The 20230-nt window shown below is 41.1% G+C and overlaps 2 protein-coding genes across 3 annotated transcripts in view; both read left to right on the top strand.

Annotated features, from left to right (window-relative positions):
• The window catches only part of LOC311295362 (uncharacterized protein), a 321297-nt gene that overhangs the window by 283679 nt on the left and 17388 nt on the right, over positions 1–20230 (top strand). The gene's annotated exons all lie outside the window — the stretch shown is intronic.
• LOC311295367 (V-set domain-containing T-cell activation inhibitor 1) overlaps positions 1–20230 on the top strand; it is a 46500-nt gene that overhangs the window by 14164 nt on the left and 12106 nt on the right. Inside the window, exon 1 of one of the 2 annotated variants that reach the window (XM_084416717.1) lies at positions 17642–17835. The exons of the other annotated variant lie outside the window; for it this stretch is intronic. Coding sequence (XP_084272843.1) covers positions 17816–17835 — 20 coding nt within the window. The 5' untranslated portion in view covers positions 17642–17815. Of the gene's footprint in view, positions 1–17641; positions 17836–20230 lie in introns of those variants that run through there. 2 annotated transcript variants of the gene reach the window in all.

Here is a 20230-nt window from a genome sequence, read left to right as displayed (position 1 = left end):
CTAACAGTATGCTGAAAAATGCAAAGCAGAGATCAATTACAGTGAAATAATTAGCAGCAGGCGGAGCATTTGTCAACAGCGTATGCGGATTTGGGACTTCTGCTGGCCAATCTTCCACTACCTCACTGACTGCCCTTAAGTCATGCACTCCATTTGGACTTATTGGCCTTTTCACCTGGTAGAATGGGAGTGTTACAATAACTAGTAGTTTCAACCAGCACTTCAGCCTTTACCAATCCTTCAATTGTTTTTCTTGTTCCTTCCACTGCTTCACGCCTTAATGGGTGTTGTTGTTTTCTTGGCGGCTAAACTCCAGGTTTTACTCAAATTCTAACAGGATTTGCTGACTTCACCAGGCCCACATCTGTGTCATGTTTAGACTACAACCGGATGGGTACCTTTTGTTCCATCTCCAATATCAGCTCCTCCATTTTTAACTTCAATTCATGTTTCTTTTATATTTGTACTATTAATTTAGGGATCCCTATGGTGGTTGTGCATAAAGTTTTAAGATGTGTCAAATCTGGTGTTTGAAAAATGAAATGGTTTTCAGTGGCTTCCCATTATTTCTCTGTGGCTTTCAGCATCATTGGGCCTAAGTCTTTTGCTTGACACCCTTCATTCAGGTGTAGAGTAACATGTGGGATTGAATCATCTACCCTAAACCATGTTTTAGTAAAGTCACATTCTTCAATTTGCAATGCTGCCCCTGCTGGTCCTACGATTACATAATTTGAGTTCAAATATATATCCTGTCCCTTGGTTTTTTCTAACCAGTCTTTTTCCAGTCTTGGGTTTCTAAGGGGGTCATATCTCATGGTACAATGAAACTCAGTTTCTGGTGGGCTTGGTTTCCTAAGCTGTTCCTTTATATACTTTCTCCATTTCTCAAGTGTTTCTCCTACTCCCTTGTCTAGGTTCACTAACCAAAATATGTTTGCTTGTGGTTCCTGCAGGTTACTATTACTTATTACTGTCATTTGTTTTATGCCTGTATTATCTATGCATATTCCTTCAGGAGAGCACCATATCTGTAATTTTAGTTTGCATATAGCATCCCTACCCAAGAGATTAACTGGTGTTTTTTCTGACACTAGTACAGGAATCTTTATCTCTGAGTTATTTATTTTTATGCTGACAGGGCCCGTCATTGGGATTAGCTGCGTCAGTCCCAAGAATCCTACTGTCTTGACGTATTTTCCAGATCTAGGGAGGTGAGAGGCAAAATTTGGGCCACGTACATGTCGCCCCCATATCGAGCATAATGCGTGTTATCTTGTCCTCTATCTTAACCTGCAGCATATGTTCTTGGTTAGCATTAGATGATATCATTGGATGCTGACCCCTCCCTGTAGGACTCTCTGAGCATCCCTAGTAGTCTTGTTCCCAGCCACCCCATGGGTTGACAGGCCCTGACACTTGATGCTGCTGGTTCTGATGACTCTGTTGCCATGGCTGGTACATCTGACCCTCTGTTGATTTTTGTATTGTCTTTCCTTAGTTGATCCTTTTTTAACCCAGGAGTTGGGTAAAAAATAACCTAACTTGGGTTACTATCCCAGTATGCCTTATTTCAGAAGATAAAACTTTGTTTTACATTATATTACACACTTCAAGCACTTTTACATTTTTATTGCATTAAATTAAAATCTATATGAAAAAACACACACTTGGACATATTTATTTTCCTATTTATTTTAGTTCACACTGTAATAACAATATTAGAAATAAAAAATAGAAAAATAAACAACAATTTTCTGAAGAGCCTCAGGAATTTAAGCCTGGGGCCAACTTTGGGTACAAGATTTTTGATAGTGTCCTCATCAAAGAGAAGAAATGCTTCCTCATCTATGTCTTCATCTGAAAGACAGAATACTCAGACAACATGAGTATTGTTAATAAGTCGAGACAATTGTGAACCACTCACCACACTCTTTCATTATCAAGCTAACAAATAATCACTTTTAAGGGCATGCTGTGTTTTTTTGTTGTTGTTTTTTTACGTGGCCCAAATTGCTAGTTAACTAATGTGGTTCTTTTGCAGCATTACCCATTTTGTGTGAATGACAGATACTGTCCATCTTTTCTTTCATTAACAAGTGTAATGACATTAATGCAAAGTTAAGGTTAAATATCTGGCCCATTATTATGCATAACAGCTTAAAGACAAAGCACAAGTATCTTTTAGGGTTGCATAGATATGCATACCCCACTGTCGAAGAAGTTGTACTTTCACAAAATCTTGCACTGACACATTTAAGCTTTATTAAAGAAAAATGTTTAGGTATAGAGAGATGATATAAGGGCAGTAAGAGTAAAATGCTCACCTCTAAAATTCTCTATCAGCTCAGACAGCCACCACTCAGTTAGCTTATCAGCGACAAAGCTGTCCATTCAAAATGACCCGGAAAAAACATTGCAATATAGAGGTTAGCAACAATTTGAAGACTTGACCCGCTTCTTTAACTCTCACTACTTCAGCCAGTAGAGCACTGTATAATATGATAAGCACGGCGCAGCTGGTAAACATAACTCTACTGTGTTGCCTTGTCGCTCTGTAGCCGCGGCTAAAGGGGTCGAACACCAGACGAGAAGCACAGCACGCACCTCGTCGCGTCTAGGACAACAATTGCAATGGTCAATAAACAGATGTTTTGCTGATCTCTGAGAAAAAACAATACTGAGATTGAGTAGTTTACTTTTGTGATTTAGCAATTATTGGAGTTGTTTATGAATTTATCATTACTGCATTTATTAAGGCTGTCTCCTTTTTGTTTAGTGCGACCAGCAGAGGGAGCCAATGTTATATTCAGTAGTAAGAATTTTGAAAACTTGTGTCTGATAGGTTTTTTTTTTTTTTTTGGAAAGGTATAATATTATTTACTGAATCTGGATGCTATTAGCTTACCACAAAGTATCTGACACACTTTACGAAACTACCGTGATATAAAGTGATAGACACTGTGATAGAATAAAGAGATTGTTGAAATTTCGAGCGTTTTTTAAAAGAAATTGTCATGTGTCGGCTCCGAAACTTGTCCGTACATGCATTTTGTAATGTCAAACTTCAACTGATATCCTATGCTCAAGAAATGGAAACTGCGTAGGGAACCAACCATGTCATTTGGAGCACGGGGCTACAGCCCTGTTGTTTACTGTCTGAGTCACGAAAGGGCGGAGCGCGGTAGAGTAGTGATGGAATGAAAAGTCCAGTTCATTTATGCGATCCGGTTCTTTTAAACAGTTCGTTTCTAAGAATCGGTTCAGAATTATTCAACAATTATTATGTTAAATAACGTACGCCACTATCTAATTTCATCATCCATGTCAAATACACGCTCAACCACACTGAAATAAAGCGATAGTATAGACCGGAAGATATTTTTTTTTCCAGATCTCGTGTCGTGTCGGTGTGTCGATGAGTGATTCAAAAGAACTGACATGGGCTGCGTTCCACTTCACTTTGACACGCACTCGCGAACTTCCCCAAGCACTTCCCCTCGGGAGAAGTAAGTTTCACTTCGTGAAGTGGACGAGGGAAGGTTATGGACAGACCCTCCTCGACCCCTCGATTTTGACAGAGGGAGCGATGCTGCGTTCCAGTCCAAAATTGTCATGCCCTTCACTCGCTAACTTCCCTCCGTCTCGTTCACTCGGATGTACATCATGGCTTACGTTGCACGAGTGTCCACTACTGGCGGAAACTGCGGCGGGCTGAATTGGAACGTCCTAAACCCTTGATCACTTGAAATCAGCTATGGAGTTTATTTATTATTTAAAAAATTTCCCTTTAAGAATTTGTTTAATGCAGCATCCAAATGTATATAGGCGTGTTTGGGTTGTTTTAAATTAAAAAAATATATATAATTAATATATAATATAGTTGTTTATTGTGGTGGTGATTAGATGAGATCTGTGGGGACATCACAATCGTACTGCATTGTGGGACATATAGGTGCCTGAAGTGTACATATTAAGTAGACTCGCTCCCTTGGTCAAAATCGAGGGAATGAGGGTCTGTCCCAAGCGGCAACCTCCCCTTCTCTCTCTTGAAACCAACACGGAAGTGAGTTAAACTGCAATTCATTAACTGGCCGCTTGGGCTGGCTGCAGAAGTGAGTCAAATCTGTATCTCCCCCATGTTAAAATTACCAACTTTACAGCAGAAAAAAACATGTTTACAGCCTGGATCTCTATGTGGCTTTGGTCTATACAGCTAATTTTGCCCTTCATAACAACTGTGAGGGGGGTGCATTTTTTTATAACTCATCCGTTTAGTTGATTAATATTAAAATTTCTGTATTTAAGGGTGTGGCCACTTGAGTGACAGGTGGGTTGTCGCTGATGTCAATGCTAGCCGTTTGTCTGCTGTTACTAGCCAGCAAATGTTGCTGCTGAACTTGCTTTCGCTGCAGTGTTTGTGCTTTTTTTTCGGGATTATTTCATACAATTTAATACACCCATTACTTGGGTACAAAGCCCATGGCATTGGATTTTGTTGTTGTCGTCGAGTAGTTAACGTATCGTTCGAGAGAACAACCAGCGCTGTAATGTTATTTCAGTTGTTTTCCTCTGTGAACATGCACTAATGGATGTCTGACAATTTCGTTGCTTTTTGGAGTTTTCAAATTTAAAAACGTCAATAAAGGCTCGTTCGTTCTGCTCTCACGGAACAGATAGATTATAATATGCTTATGTACCGTCAGATGAAATCCTGCAGGCGTCGGCGCTTTCTCCGTTCGTTCATGCAATAAATGCACATCCATGAATGAGCGCGGATTTTCTAGCGCATTTACTTGAACTTCATAGGCAATATATCTATGGTTTAACCCATTTGAGAGGCGGCCAAAATCAGAATTTAAAATGGACTGAATAAGATCTCAGAACTTGACGAGTGATGCCGCGCTGACGGACCATAGACTATAAAAAAGAGTGACTGACATGTATGCCCATAAATCACTGTCACACACACTCTCAGAGTAATATTAAGTTACTGCATAATAAATTTTTAACTAGCAGAATAGTACAGAATTAAGATACACAGTCTCACTTGTAGCCATGTCTTTTAACTATTATAATATTTCGAAGGGCAAAAACAGGAACTTTTAATTGGCTTTACATCATCAAGTGTCACTTTAGCGCGAGGCCCTGTGCAGTCGCAGACTTGGTACTGTCAATAGCATTACCCAGAGCCGTTAACAGCCTGAGCTAACTCGATCACGTCAAGCTATTTGGGCGTGATTTCTCAGCCTCTTTGCCCATTTTCTGTTATCCGGGAGTGACGCAAGGCCAAGATGGCGACGGCCGGCCCCGCCCACTTTAGGCTTCAAAAATGCTCTTCAGAAACCTACGGGTGACGTCACAGACACTACGTCCATATTTTTTTACAGTCTATGGTCTGTCCATATAAACTTCCCTCACTTCACAAAGTGGAACGCACTTCAAAATGGCGGCAGGGATTGTGCTTACGGAAGTTCGCAAGTGCGTGTCTAAAAAAAGGACTGGAACGCAGCCCGAGTCCACTCTGATGCACACTTCAAGCAGATCTGTATCCCACAATTCAACTTGATTGTGACATCACATATTGCGCTTAACCGTAGTGTATGAGATATGAATTATTTTTAAAATTAATATCATAATAGCATAATATAATTATGTTGATATTTAATCACATAATACTTGTAGCTACCCTATGTGCACAGTCAAAGTTTACTATTGATATTTATTATTTTGTGTATTTGTTTTTGTGTATTTGTAATAAAAAATAAATCCAACAGCTCATGTAGGCTACCTATAGGATTGTATTTTCTCCAACAACTTATATACATATAGAATGATGCATAAAACAAATTCATAAGTTAAAAAGGGGTTTAAATAATAAATCAGCTCCACTGAATTCCAAGTGATCAAGGGCTTATGCATTCCATTTAAACCTTATGCACGAGTTCCACCAGTAGTGGGCTCTCGAGCAACGTAAGCAATGCTAATACAATGCTAAATTAGATACAATATGTACAATAAAAATTTTCCAGAAATCATTTTCAATAGTATAGGCTACATTTGGTTTAATTTGTTATTGAATGAGATCTAGCCTACTAATATCGTTAGTGCTGAGATTTTCCACGTGAATAAATCCATAGATCCACAATAATTCCTATAGTGTGCATGGATCCACACTTCGAAAATTCACCGGAAACAGTAGACCATCTGTAGACCTTTGACATACTCTTTTCAACATTCTTTGGGGCATACTGTTTAGGATGGATAGTGTGGACATTGAGACACAGGGATAGTCTCGTGGACTTATCGGATACGCGCCAATTCCCAAGTTTTGGGCTTATTTAAAAAAAATATGGTTGCTTGTTAGGAAAATATGATAAGCAACTTTGTTTCTATATGTTCCAATTTATGGTCGCGGTTTTCTCCAATGCATTGATTGACACTGTCTCTTTTCACTTTTGTCACTTTTCATGTCACTTTTTCTCCTTTTCCATCTTCAAACCTGCTCACAGCTGATCGGAAGCTCCCGCTTTGTTGCAATTTGATGATTTTCGTTTGCTTTTCATACTCTCTGAGTGGTTTCAGTTTAATATGTTGCAGGCTCATTTATTGATCATAAATAATTGATAATAAATTATATTGATGATAATTAATAATATAGGGCTTATTTTGGGCTTGTTTTTGAAGCTGCATTTGCTTATTTGTCTCGCGAGAGTGGGCAATTGACACGCGCACGCGGCATCAACAAGACCAAAAGGTCTGGACTGGGCTGGAGTTACTTGACTTCTCGGGATTGAGAGGTTGAATGGTTAAAACTTTACAAGCGATACAACGTCTAAAGGATTCAGCTTTGTTGGATGGAAACAACAGAAAGAACAAAGGGCGTGCTGGAGATAGATGTCGTAGTAGGTGGGGGCAAACTGGAGAAGTAAGGAGTGGAATGGCACCGCTGGAAATGGGCCTGAGTGGGAAGATTGTGAGATTGAAGAAAGTGATGATAGTATGGAGGTGAATCAAGAGACAATGAGATCAAAAGGAAAGAGAGGGGGTGAGTTTGAGGGAATCAATGCAAAAGACAAATTGCTCTAGTGAAACAAGCAGTAGACAGGAGGAAATAGCTCAGGAAACAATACCATACAATATCATGCTTAGGTTTGGGGAAGGCAATGGTTTGTCATCAATGAATCCGATTAAACTAACATCAATATTAAAAAACCAAGTGGGAGAAATTTTTATGGCTAAGGTGAGAGACTGAACCTGATTGTGTATAAGTGAGGAACAGAGAGAAAGAGCAAGTAAAATCAAGGAGATAGGCAAATACAAAGTGATAAATATGAGCAATATTGGGATAGGAAGTGATTGGAGTGAAGGAGTAATCTGGGGTATGCCAATCAATGTAAATATGGAGGATCTAAAGTCAAAATTACGAGGGGGAAAGATCAAAGAGATAAGACGGTTGCAAACAGTCAGGGATGGAACAAAGAGTGACAGTGAGGGCGTTGCGATCGTTTTTGATTATGAGATACTTCCAGTGAAAGTAAAGCTAGATACCTGAGTTATAATGTATAGAATACATTCCAAAACCCGTAAGATGTTATAACTGTCAAAGATTTGGTCATGTGGCCAAAATATGTAAAGGAAAGAAAAGATGTGGAGAGAATTATGGATTTGAGGAATGTAATCGTAGTGCACAGCTTAAGTGCTGCATTTGTGTGGGGAAACATAGTGTGGCATTTGGAGGGTGTGCAGTAATGAAGAGGGAGAAATTCAGCAAATAAAAACACAAAATAACATCACATGAAGCAGTGAGAAGGATAAATCAAAAATAAGGAATTGAGGGAAGATCCAGAATGACTAGACAAGCTATGGAAGTGCAAGAAGAATCAGTTGAGGAGAAAATGTTGGTGGAAGTAAAAAAGTTGGCAACATTCATTGCAGGAGTGATAAATGTGACAATGGAAATCGAGTCAAAAACAGAGAGAACCCAGGTAATAGTAAAGGCTGCTGCACATCATCTTGATGTTAGTGGGATAACATGGGAGGAGGTGAGAAACGATTTGAATGCACAAGCAAGTCAAGATAATACTTAGAGTGGGTACATTTCTATAGCAATTATTTTGCAATGGAATGCTAGGAGCCTTTTGGCGAATGTACAGGAGTTAAAAAATGTATTGAGGATTTAACAAATAAGCCTGATGTCATATGCATTCAAGAGACATGGTTTAGAATAAATTTGGATTTAGATAGCAGGATATAAGTATTAGATGTGATAGGGAAGAAGGTATAGGATGGATAAAATTTATTAAAGAAGACCTATCTTTCAGAGAAATAGAAAAGGGAAGTGATCAGGAGTCCATAGTGATAGTGTCACGGATACATCAGCGTCAGCGCCAGACCTCTACACTCCGCCCACTCGTTCTGCATCACCTGAGTTCTGATCACCTGCACCTGTCATCATCACCTGTCGCCAATCTCCTGTCACTTCACTCACTGTTTAAATACACCACCAGTTCCCTCATTCAGTTGTCAGGTCTCGTTGATTCAACATCGACATTCTGACTCACTCAAACTGAGACGAAGGCATAACCACTTACCTGCTTTGAATACTCACCTGCATCTTCGGATTACTCAGCCTGTCCACCGGATCTTCTGTCTTCATCTGCCCACCTGCTTCAGCCCGTTTGACTTCTTCCGTTCATCTACAACCTGTAACAGATAAGAGACTTTGTCAGTTCCACCTCATCCATTGACTCATCCAGATTAGTCCACTACTCGTCAACTTACCTGCTGTGACTGTTCCTTTGTGCAAATAAACTTCCTTGCAAACTTTACCTGTTTGTGTTGTTCTGATTCCTGACAGAAGACCTGACCAACATGCACGAACCAACAGATCACGGCGAAGAGGAATTCTCTATCCCGATCGCCGCTGCCTCTCACGCCATTCCACCCATAGATATCATATAAAGGCTAGATGTCTCGTCCGCGCTGCTGGCCAATGGAGCTCGACATCCGCACACGGCGGCCATCTTAAGACAGGATGTTCGTTCACTCATAACATGGTGCATGTACTTTTAAATAACCATAACTTGCTCAATTTTATACCGATTTTCAAACGGTTTGGTTTGTTATAAACGTCAGATATGTAGCTATTATACTGCATACATATGAATAATTATGTTCAAAATGTTTAAGCATTCAGAATTATAGCCACGTTAATAACGTTTGTAAGAAACCAAACCGTTTGTAAATCCGTCCAGATTTCAGCGAGATAAGAGGATTTGTGTGCGTGCTGCTCACTCACCTTAATTCACAGAGTCCTGTCCTAAGATGGCCGCCGGTGATGCCGAAAGTGACTCCGCCTTAAGACATCTAGCCTTTATATGATATCTATGATTCCACCACCCTCCGCCATCCATTCTTCTTCATCTGCCTCTGTCAGTCCCATGGCCCGGCCAGCGCCCTTCTCAGGCGAGGAGGGGGAGTGCAGCGGATTTCTCCTACAATTCGAGCTGTACATGGAAATGAATGCTTCGCAATTTGCCTCAGAGAGAGCGAAGGTCGCTTTTTTCATCTCCCTTCTCACTGGACGTGCCCTGCTCTGGGCGCGGGCGCTTTGGGATGCAAAAGGTATTGTAACTCAAACTCTCAACAATTTCATCAGCCATTTCCGGGAAGTGTTTTCACCAGTCTCCAATTCACTATCTATCCATGATCAGTTATTTCGCTTACGACAAGGCAAAACATCGGTTTCCTCCTATGCATTACAATTTCGCACTCTGGCAGCTTCCAGCGGATGGAATGAGCCGGCTTTCATTACGGCTTACCTTCAAGGTTTAGAGCCCGAGATTCGTTTACAGCTAACCATTCATGATGACATCATTGGTTTAGAAAATCTCATTCAACGTTCCATCCGTGTGGACCAATGCCGCACCGCTTGTCAGCTCGATCTTCCTGCACTGCCTCCTCCTCGACCTTCGACCACTGTCATCCCTTCAGCACCAGAATCCATGGATATCAGCTCAACGCATATATCCTCTGTTGAACGCCAGCATCGCATTAACAATAACCTGTGTCTCTACTGTGGATCCACTGGTCACCTGCTCATCTCCTGTCCAGTACGTCCCCCACGACCGGCGGTGAGTACAGTACGTCTTCATTCACCTATTTCACAAATGAAATACACTTCGGTTCAGATCACTTACCTCAAACGATCTCTTTCAGCGCAAGCGTTAATTGACTCTGGGTCCGCTGGTAATTTTATCTCTCTCGCCACTCTTCAAAAACTTCAAACCCGCCGAAGACCCATTCCACAGACTCTTCGGGTTCAGTCCATCCTCGGTAAACCGCTCGGTCGTGGGAAGATATGTCACAGCAGTCCATCCATAACCTTGAAAATCGGTTGTCTTCATCAAGAGGAGTTGTTGTTTCTGGTGCTGGAGGGTTCTATGGCAGATATCATCCTGGAATGCCCGTGGCTGGAACTGCATTCCCCGAACATCTGCTGGTCTACGGGAGAGGTTTGTCAATGGGGAAGTGACTGCTTTTCACACTGTCTGTCTCAGGTCAAGAAAATTCTTCACTCTTCTTCATTCCCAGTCCGGGAAATTCCTATGTGTTCTACGTCCGTCGAAAGTCCAGCCACTGACAAACACCATGAAATCCCTGCCATCTACCGGGCGTTCCAGGATGTCTTCAATAAACAGCTGGCCACCAAACTTCCACCACATCGGCCATGGGACTGCGCGATCGACCTGCTGCCTGGGGCGGTCCTACCGCGTGGTAAAATATATCTACTGTCCATCCCGGAACAGAAGGCCATGGAGGAGTATATTGAGGAGGCTCTCCGTCAAAACTACATCCGGCCATCTACGTCCCCTGCCGCTTCCAGTTTCTTTTTTGTAGGCAAGAAGGACGGAGGCTTGCGCCCCTGTATCGACTACCGGACCCTCAATAACTCCACTGTTAAATATCGGTATCCCCTTCCTCTGGTTCCAGCCGCCCTGGAGCAACTTCGTGGTGCTCAGATCTTCACAAAATTAGACCTTTGCAGTGCCTACAATTTGGTAAGGATCAGAAAAGGAGACGAGTGGAAGACTGGGTTCATCACCCCTGCAGGCCACTACGAATATAGGGTCATGCCCTTCGGGTTGTCCAACGCTCCTGCAGTATTTCAGGGGTTCATGAACGAGATCTTCAGAGACTTCCTGCATCAATTTGTCATCATCTATATAGACGATATCCTCATATACTCTACCAACCTGTCTGAGCACCACCATCATGTCCAGTCTGTCCTTCAACGTCTGCGTGAACACCAGCTGTATCTGAAACTGGAGAAATGTGAGTTTCATCAAAGAACTATCCACTTCCTGGGGTATGTGATCACTCCTCATGGAATAACCATGGACCAGAGGAAGGTGGATGCCGTCACCAACTGGCCACTACCCTCCAACATAAAGGAACTTCAACGTTTCTTGGGCTTCGTGAACTTCTACCGAAGATTCATTCAAGGTTACAGTCAGATCAGTGCACCCATCACCTCTCTTCTGAAAAAAGGGGCCAAGTTTCTGTCCTGGACCACCGAAGCCATCCACGCGTTTGAGAAACTGAAACTCTCTTTGGGCTCCGCTCCTACCCTCGTCCATCCCAACCCTGATCTTCCATTTCTCGTCGAGGTGGACGCGTCCTGCACCGGGGTAGGAGCGGTCCTATCACAGCGGCAGGGGAAGCCTCCTCGACTCCATCCATGTGCCTTCTTCTCCAAGAAGATGTCCCCGGCGGAGCAGAATTATGACATCGGCAACCGGGAACTTCTAGCGATCAAACTCGCGCTTGAGGAATGGAGACACTGGCTGGAGGGAGCTAAACATCCTTTTGATGTCATTACCAATCACCGCAACCTGGAATACCTCCATGATGCCAAAAGACTCAACACTCGTCAAGCCCGCTGGTCACTCTTCTTCACATGATTCAATTTCAAAGTAACTTATCGTCCTGGGGACAAGAATGTCAAAGCCGACTCCCTGTCTCGTCTGTACCAACCTGATACCATCACCTCTACTCCGGAATCCATACTCCCTCCAGCCGTGATTGTCAGTCCTATCCAGTGGAGCATAGACGATCACATTACCGATGCCACCCGGACTGAACCTGCTCCGCCGGGAGGTCCTGAGGGACGGACTTACATTCCCACTCGCCTGCGTCTGTCCCTCATGGACTCCATCCATACATCTCCGGGCTCTGGACACCCAGGCAGCCAACAGACCCTCTCGCTTGTACAACAACGATACTGGTGGCCCAATATGACCCAGGATGTCTCCCGGTACGTGAAGAGCTGCTCAGTCTGTGCCATGGCCAAAGTCCCTTGACGCCTCCCAGAAGGTAAACTGGTACCTCTTCCCATACCTACCAGGCCTTGGTCTCATCTGGGAGTGGATTTTATCACGGACCTTCCTTCTTCTGACTCTCACACGTGTGTACTGGTCGTCGTTGATCGCTTTTCAAAAGCTTGCAAGCTCATTCCTCTGCCAGGTCTACCTACAGCCTTCGAGACAGCTGAAGCTCTATTCACTCAGATATTTCGACATTTCGGAATACCAGAAGATATTGTATCTGACCGGGGTCCACAATTCATCTCCAGGGTATGGAAAGCATTCCTCAACCTTCTGGGAGTCTCAGTCAGCCTAACGTCTGGATATCACCCCCAGTCCAACGGCCAGACTGAGCGGAAAATACAAGAGATCGGGAGATACCTGCGGTCATATTGCCATGATCATCAAGACTGCTGGAGCAGGTATCTACCCTGGGCCGAGTATGCACAAAACTCCCTTCAACAGTCCACCACGGGTCTCACGCCCTTTCAGTGCATACTCGGCTTCCAACCGCCCCTGTTTCCCTGGTCTGGTGAGCCATCCGATGTTCCAGCAGTCCACCATTGGTTCCAGGAAAGCGAGAGGGTCTGGGACTCAGCACACGTCCATCTGCAAAGGGCTGTTCGGAGACATAAGAGCCAGGCCGACGCAAGATCTGCAACCCCGTTATACCAACCTGGGCAAAAGGTCTGGCTCTCAACCAGGGATATCCGTCTCCGACAGGCCTGCCGCAAGCTGAGTCCCAAGTACATCTGTCCGTTCGCGATACAGAGGCAGATCAACGAAGTCACCTACCGGTTATCACTCCCCTCACACTACCGCATCTCACCTTCATTCCATGTCTCTCTGCTCAAACCTTACATTGATCCTCTCTTTCCTCCTTCCCCAGGGTCTGGTGCTGATGACGTACCTCCTCCTCCTGTGGACCCCGAAGACGAGAACATCTATCGTGTCCTGGACATTCTCGACTCCCGGCGACGGGGCGGCCAACTAGAATATCTCGTGGACTGGGAAGGTTTTGGCCCCGAGGAGAGATGCTGGGTTCACCGTGATGACATACTCGACCCTACACTCTTACCAGACTTTCACTCAGCTCATCCCAGTCGTCCGGTGCCGAGAGGTCGTGGTCGTCCCCGTCGTCGGTCATTTCCGCCCTCGGGAGCTGGCCGTGGAGGAGGGGGTACTGTCACGGATACATCAGCGTCAGCGCCAGACCTCTACACTCCGCCCACTCGTTCTGCATCCCCTGAGTTCTGATCACCTGCACCTGTCATCATCACCTGTCGCCAATCTCCTGTCACTTCACTCACTGTTTAAATACACCACCAGTTCCCTCATTCAGTTGTCAGGTCTCGTTGATTCAACAACGACATTCTGACTCACTCAAACTGAGACGAAGGCATAACCACTTACCTGCTTTGAATACTCACCTGCATCTTCGGATTACTCAGCCTGTCCACCGGATCTTCTGTCTTCATCTGCCCACCTGCTTCAGCCCGTTTGACTTCTTCCGTTCATCTACAACCTGTAACAGATAAGAGACTTTGTCAGTTCCACCTCATCCATTGACTCATCCAGATTAGTCCACTACTCGTCAACTTACCTGCCGTGACTGTTCCTTTGTGCAAATAAACTTCCTTGCAAACTTTACCTGTTTGTGTTGTTCTGATTCCTGACAGATAGCAGCATGGATTTAAGGAGTAAAACTGATAATAGTTAATTATTATAATCTTTGTTAAAAAACTGGATATTGGTAAAATGAGACAAATTAGAGAGATTAATGGACGGAGAGTGATTATATGTGGAGATTTAATACACATACAGTAGTACAATGTGGGGAGGGGAAAGACTAGATGACAATGGAGAGGTAATTGAGTTATTGTTCAAAGAAATTAATTTGGTTTGTGTAAATGATGGAAGAGGGACTAGAGTTGATGTACATGAAGTGTATCAGTGCTAGATTTAACTGTGGTGTCAAAAAAAGTTTTTGGTGTTTTTATACCAGAATTAGCAATTTCAATGAAGATAAAAACTACAGATCACCTGGCGATATATACAGTAGAGCTGATGGCTATAATAATATAATGCTCTGAACTGGATCGAGGAAAATGGTATGCGGAAGGTAATTATATGTTCAGATTCCAGTTCAGCATTGATTTCAATGAAGACAACGTTATCATCAAAGGACAGACAAGACTGTATGAAATATATGAAATCTTATTTAGACTTCAGCGAGTGAATGTGACAATAGCATTCATGTGGATTCCTGGACATACAGGAGTTAAAAGGAAATGAAACGGCTGACATTTTATAGCTAACGAAGCATGTAAGGTAGATGTAGTTATGGAAATCCTATATAGTAAATCTGAAGCACAGTAATAATTAAGAGTAGTATAATAAAGGAATGGCAACATATTTGGGATAGGGCAGTAATATGGAAGTAAAATAATGTCAAATGTTTTTGAAACAAAAAGCCTGTTGAATTGCACTTGAAAAAAAAAAATAGGCATTGCATTAACCATGCTTGCATTTTAATGCATTGTATTTTTAGGGCTTGCATTTTTATGGGCTGAAATTCAACATGGTTGAATATTTAAGCTGTGAATATTTCAATTAAAAACATTTCAAACACATTTTCATTATTAAAAATTCAATAATCCATATTCACCTTTCATATTTCACTTCCAAAATATTCAAACTGTTTAAAAATACAACCTATAATATTCAACAGGCAATTTTCGGTCCATTTTATTTCGCTTTGCAAATTCGCTTCCACAAATTCAGTGGTTCAAATTCGACAGTAAATTTAACAGAACTGCAGGAAAAGCAGTAGATTACCGAGATACTCTCCATCTGCTGTTAGTCAACCTCACCAGCAGGTGGTGCAAAAGCTCGTGTTGTTGACGAAGACAGAGCAACAGTTGGAGCAAGCCATTCATTCATAAAATGAAAATGATTATCTGTGTCAGTATAGGCCTATATGCGGAAAAGATGATAAAGACACAAAAGCTGTGTTTATGTTTCATTCAATAACTTCATTGTTACTTTCCCTGTGTAGCCTACATGTCATCAGCTTTCTCTACATGAACAGGATTATAATCGGTTTCCCTCAATACCTCACACTCGAGGATTCCCCTTCTGTCGGGACAAAACGCTTAACGTAGTTTATGGACAGTGATATAAAAGACCAAACTTACACCTTATTGGGGATGTAGGCTGTAGGCTACTGTATAGGCTCGATGGACTAAGAATATGAACGTAACGCGCATAGTTTCATGCAGAGTGTTTCGTGATATACTGGCATAAAATCAACACTTGATCAATACTAACACTTTCTCTTCTCTTTTCTCTCTCTCTCTCTCTCTCTCTCTCTCTCTCTCTCTCTCTCTCTCTCTCTCTCTCTCTCTCTCTCTCTACAGTATATAGTAGGCTATGCCTACGTGTATTGCATTAGCTTTAACTGGGAAGAGTCATAGCACTTGCATATTGTTGTCCTCCTATTGTTAGTTTAACTGTAAATCGCTTTGGATAAAAGCTTCTGCTAAATAAATGACTAAATGTAGCCTAATAAATGTAAAATTGGCTTGACATTGGACATTCGCACATTTAGGGACCGTCTCAAAAGTTGCATAAAACATTGGCATAGGCTACACGTTTCTAACTTCAATAGCAAACTTTAATTTATTTGAATAAATATAAAAAATCCAAAGGGTGCGCATTATGCCTGACACTACATGAACACTTTACAGTTGGTTTTATGACTGTAAGTCGTTCTATTCAAATGCTATTGAAGTTAGAAACGTGTATACCAAAGTCGTATACACTTTAGAGACGGTCCCTAAATGTGCGAACGTCCAACGTCAAGCCAACTTTATGCCAGTCTATCTGGGAAACGCTCAGCATTAAACTTTGGGCGTTATTCTGAGTCAAACTGCTTGCCTGCGAGTTTGGTCTTTTATATCACTGTAATTAGTCCATTAAGCTATACGTTAAGCGTTTTATATGTCCAGCTGGGGAATCCTTAAGTATTGAGGGAAACCCTAATAGCCTGCATGAGGCACATCGCCACAATATAAAGTTATGGCAACTAAACAACCAAGAGAAATATATGTCAACCTCAAAAATGTAATATTGGATCTGTATATCCGCATTGGGGAATAACATTATAATCTTGTTCACGGTAGAGAAAGATGCTTGTAGGCTACACAGGGAAAGTAGCCGTGAAGACACTGAATTTAACATAAAACCCGTCATAATAATCACAAATACACTTATATTGTTGTTAAATGAGTTTTATGAATGAATGGCTTGCTCTAACTGTTGCTGGTCTTCGTCAACAACACGAGCTTTTGCACCACCTGCTGGTGAGGTTGACTAACAGCAGATGGAGAGTATCTCGGTAATCTACTGCTTTTCCTGCAGTTCCGTTAAATTTACTGTCGAATTTGAACCACTGAATTTGTGGAAGCGAATTTGCAAAGTGAAATAAAATGGACAGAAAATTGCCTGTTGAATATTATAGGTTATATTTTTAAACAGTTTGAATATTTTGGAAGTGAAATATGAAAGGTGAATATGGATTATTGAATTTGTAATAATTAAAATGTGTTTGAAATGTTTTTAATTGAAATATTCACAGCTTAAATATTCAACCATGTTGAATTTCAGCCCATGAAAATGTAAGCCCTAAAAATACAATGCATTAAAATGCAAGCATGGGTAATGCAATGCCTATATTTTTTCAAGTAGTGCAATTCAACAGGCTTTTTGTTTCAAAAACATTTGACATTATTTTACTTCCATACAGTAACAGGTACATTAGAAGAAAGTAGGAAGTAGGAGGGTATGTAAAGGAAAAAATAAAATAGAGGGAATAATCGCACGGTTGAGAATGGGACACACAGGATTAAATAAAACATTACATATAATAGGGAAACATCATAATGGCTTATGTGAACATTGTCAAGATGAGGAATCTGAACATATATTAAGTCACTTCCAAAAGTACCTCACAAAAGAGAAATATTAAAGGAAGAAATTAGGAAGAAAGGTAAAATGAAAGTCAACATTAAAGACATACTTAATGATAATGATAATAATGAAAGTTTAATAAAATACTTGAGAAGAACTGGATTAATTAACAGAATTTAAGGAATTTTTTTTTTACTTGGGAGGAAGTTGCCTCAGGCCCACTCCAGTACAGTAGGTGGCGGTAATGCACCGTCGGATGCCGATCACCATTAAAACAAAAAAAGAGGAAAACCGAAAGTGCAGTGTGCTGTGCACTGATTTATGCCATTGGATACAGGACTGGAGATGTAGAAGTTGTGTGAATAAGGGCATACGAATTTGGAGTGGAGCGCAGCCATAAACATTTGGAAAACAGGAAGAGAACCGTGAAGACGCATAAACCACTGATCATTGTTGGCGATCGGCCGCTAATTTACATGGTAACCATGACACTAAGGTATGTTTGTGCTTTGACAATCCCATGTCGCACACGTGTTTAACACGTGTTCAATGCTTGAGTAGGATTAAGTGTGTTCGAACTTCGAAGTTCGGCCTTAACGATTGGTGAGATTGCCGATGGCAGTCATGATCATGTCACAATTATTTAGACTAGCGGTTTTTATAATACAGATTTTTTTTAAGCAGATTTACTAACAGTCAAAACTGCCGCATCTCGTCTGTAAGGGCGCAGGAGGGGCAAAGCTCCACCAAAATATTAACCTAAAACACAGACCTCTATATAAACTGAATCAACTATAAATTGTAATGTGTTCAGAATAGTGATGTTAGTCAGATGACACTGAAGCTTCAAATCGCGTATCGAGTAGGCTACTCAGCGCAATTGAAGCTCCGTGCTGGAGCACACGTTTCGTGAAAAAAAGAAACTTTTCTTTGCAGTCACGTGATTTATTGTCCACTAACAGAGATTGTCTTATGATTGGAGAAGGATGTGACTGCAGCCTGGAGATTCCCAAATGGGGGTGGGACTCGGGAGCTCCAAAATACAACCATCTCCATTGACTTTGGCCATCCTTAAAAATATTCTTGTTTGCCGTAACCCGACCGACCCTGTCAATTTAGGACCAACCCAATTATTATAATTTTTTCCTTTAAGTCCGACCGACTTGCCGGTTGTAAACTTGCCAGAATTATTATTATTATTATTTACTCTTCAAACAATTAATAGACTACAAATGCAATAAAATAATATTAATTATATTTTAGTAAGTAATATGAATATAAATTGCCTATATACATACATACAAATGTAGGCTATGTTCTTTCTTTTTTTTTTTTTTTTTTTTTTCAAAAGAAAATCATTTATATAGCATACAGAGGTAAAAATCCCCGATTTTAAGGTTAACACATTTTCTGTATACAACTTTCTTTTAAACATTTTTCCACCCACCACCCTCATAGGGATATAACAACAACATAAAAATTGAAAAGAAAGAAAATTGAAAAAAAAAAATCTCTTTCTTTCTTTTAAATAAAAACCCTTTGCCTAATCTATGATTATTAGGGCTGTAACGATTTGCGAAATGAAACCGAAATCGTGACACTCAGATCCACGAACATGTGTCGCGGTGTGAGAAGGCAGAATCACGACACACCCCTTCCAACTCCCAGAGTTATCCTTCCCGTCCAGATCCAATGCTATCACATATTTAAATTGCTATTGGGCAATTCCAGCGTTATGGACGTGACATTTGCAGTCAAAACTTGAAATATAAATTCTCAGAAAATGCATTTAATACCAATATATTGAAACGTCTGTTTATACATCCATACTCCCTTAATAAAGGAGTCCAGACATTAGAAAAATATCAGTCTACACATGCGTTTTATATTTAATATGAGGGAAATACACATGCGTTACGGACGTGACACAAACAGTCTTTAACTTTTAGGTGGCAAAATATTTTTTAGTAATTCTGTCAGTTACACTGCGCAAACCAAAAGTAATATAACCACCGGATGAAGAAGGGTTGGCTCTCACAGAACATAAAATATTCATTTTATTTTATTTTTCGTGTTCGCATTTATGAGGAAAAAACAATGTTACGGACGTGAGCGCTCTGATAGTGGCACTAAAAGACTGCTTTAAAACTTTCACAGAGAGAGAACAGGCATTTAAAACACCAAATATTAAGGATTGGCATATCAAGCAATATAATATTCGATGATTATTCGAAAATCGTACCTCTCCCCCCACATGCTCACTGGTAAGACGGCGTTCGCTCAAATCCCGCTCTGACATTAAATTTCTCGGTAGGCCTACTGTAGGCTAATAGGCCTATGTGTTGTAGCCTAGACAAATAAAACAATTTAGTTTCATATTTGTTAAAATAAAATAAAAATATATAAAAAAAATGAAAAAAATGTACATATATAATTTATTTTTTATTTCATCTATGTTGATTATACGCAAGTAAGCATCATCATCTTCATTTTTGCAGTCGACACTGACACAGAAAACACTTGTTTATTAATAAACAATTGAAATGTCTCCTTGCTATATTTGACATATTCATAATCATTATTTTTTCCGTTTTTTTTTTGTGACAGCTTTTAGGTGCGTTATTGGCAGCGCCACCCTTACATGTTCAGTTCAGTTCATACATGTTTTCAAATGTTATTTACCGTAAAACTTCAAATAATAGCCCGGGCTTTTATTTTCCCAAATCGCCGAACTGCACCGGCTTGTATGAGACAGGCGTCTATATGAGACAGGCCTTTCATTTAGTGTGTGTTGAGACTTCACCTTGTGCTGCAATATACATTTAGTTTTACATTCATTTACAGAAATCAGCTGGTTGAATGGAAACTGCTGATGTTATCGGATTTTCAGG

Source organism: Rutilus rutilus, assembly GCF_951802725.1.
Source record: "Rutilus rutilus genome assembly, chromosome: 8".
NCBI classification, from domain to species: Eukaryota; Metazoa; Chordata; class Actinopteri; order Cypriniformes; family Leuciscidae; genus Rutilus; species Rutilus rutilus.
This window is presented reverse-complemented; position numbering and strand designations above follow the sequence as displayed.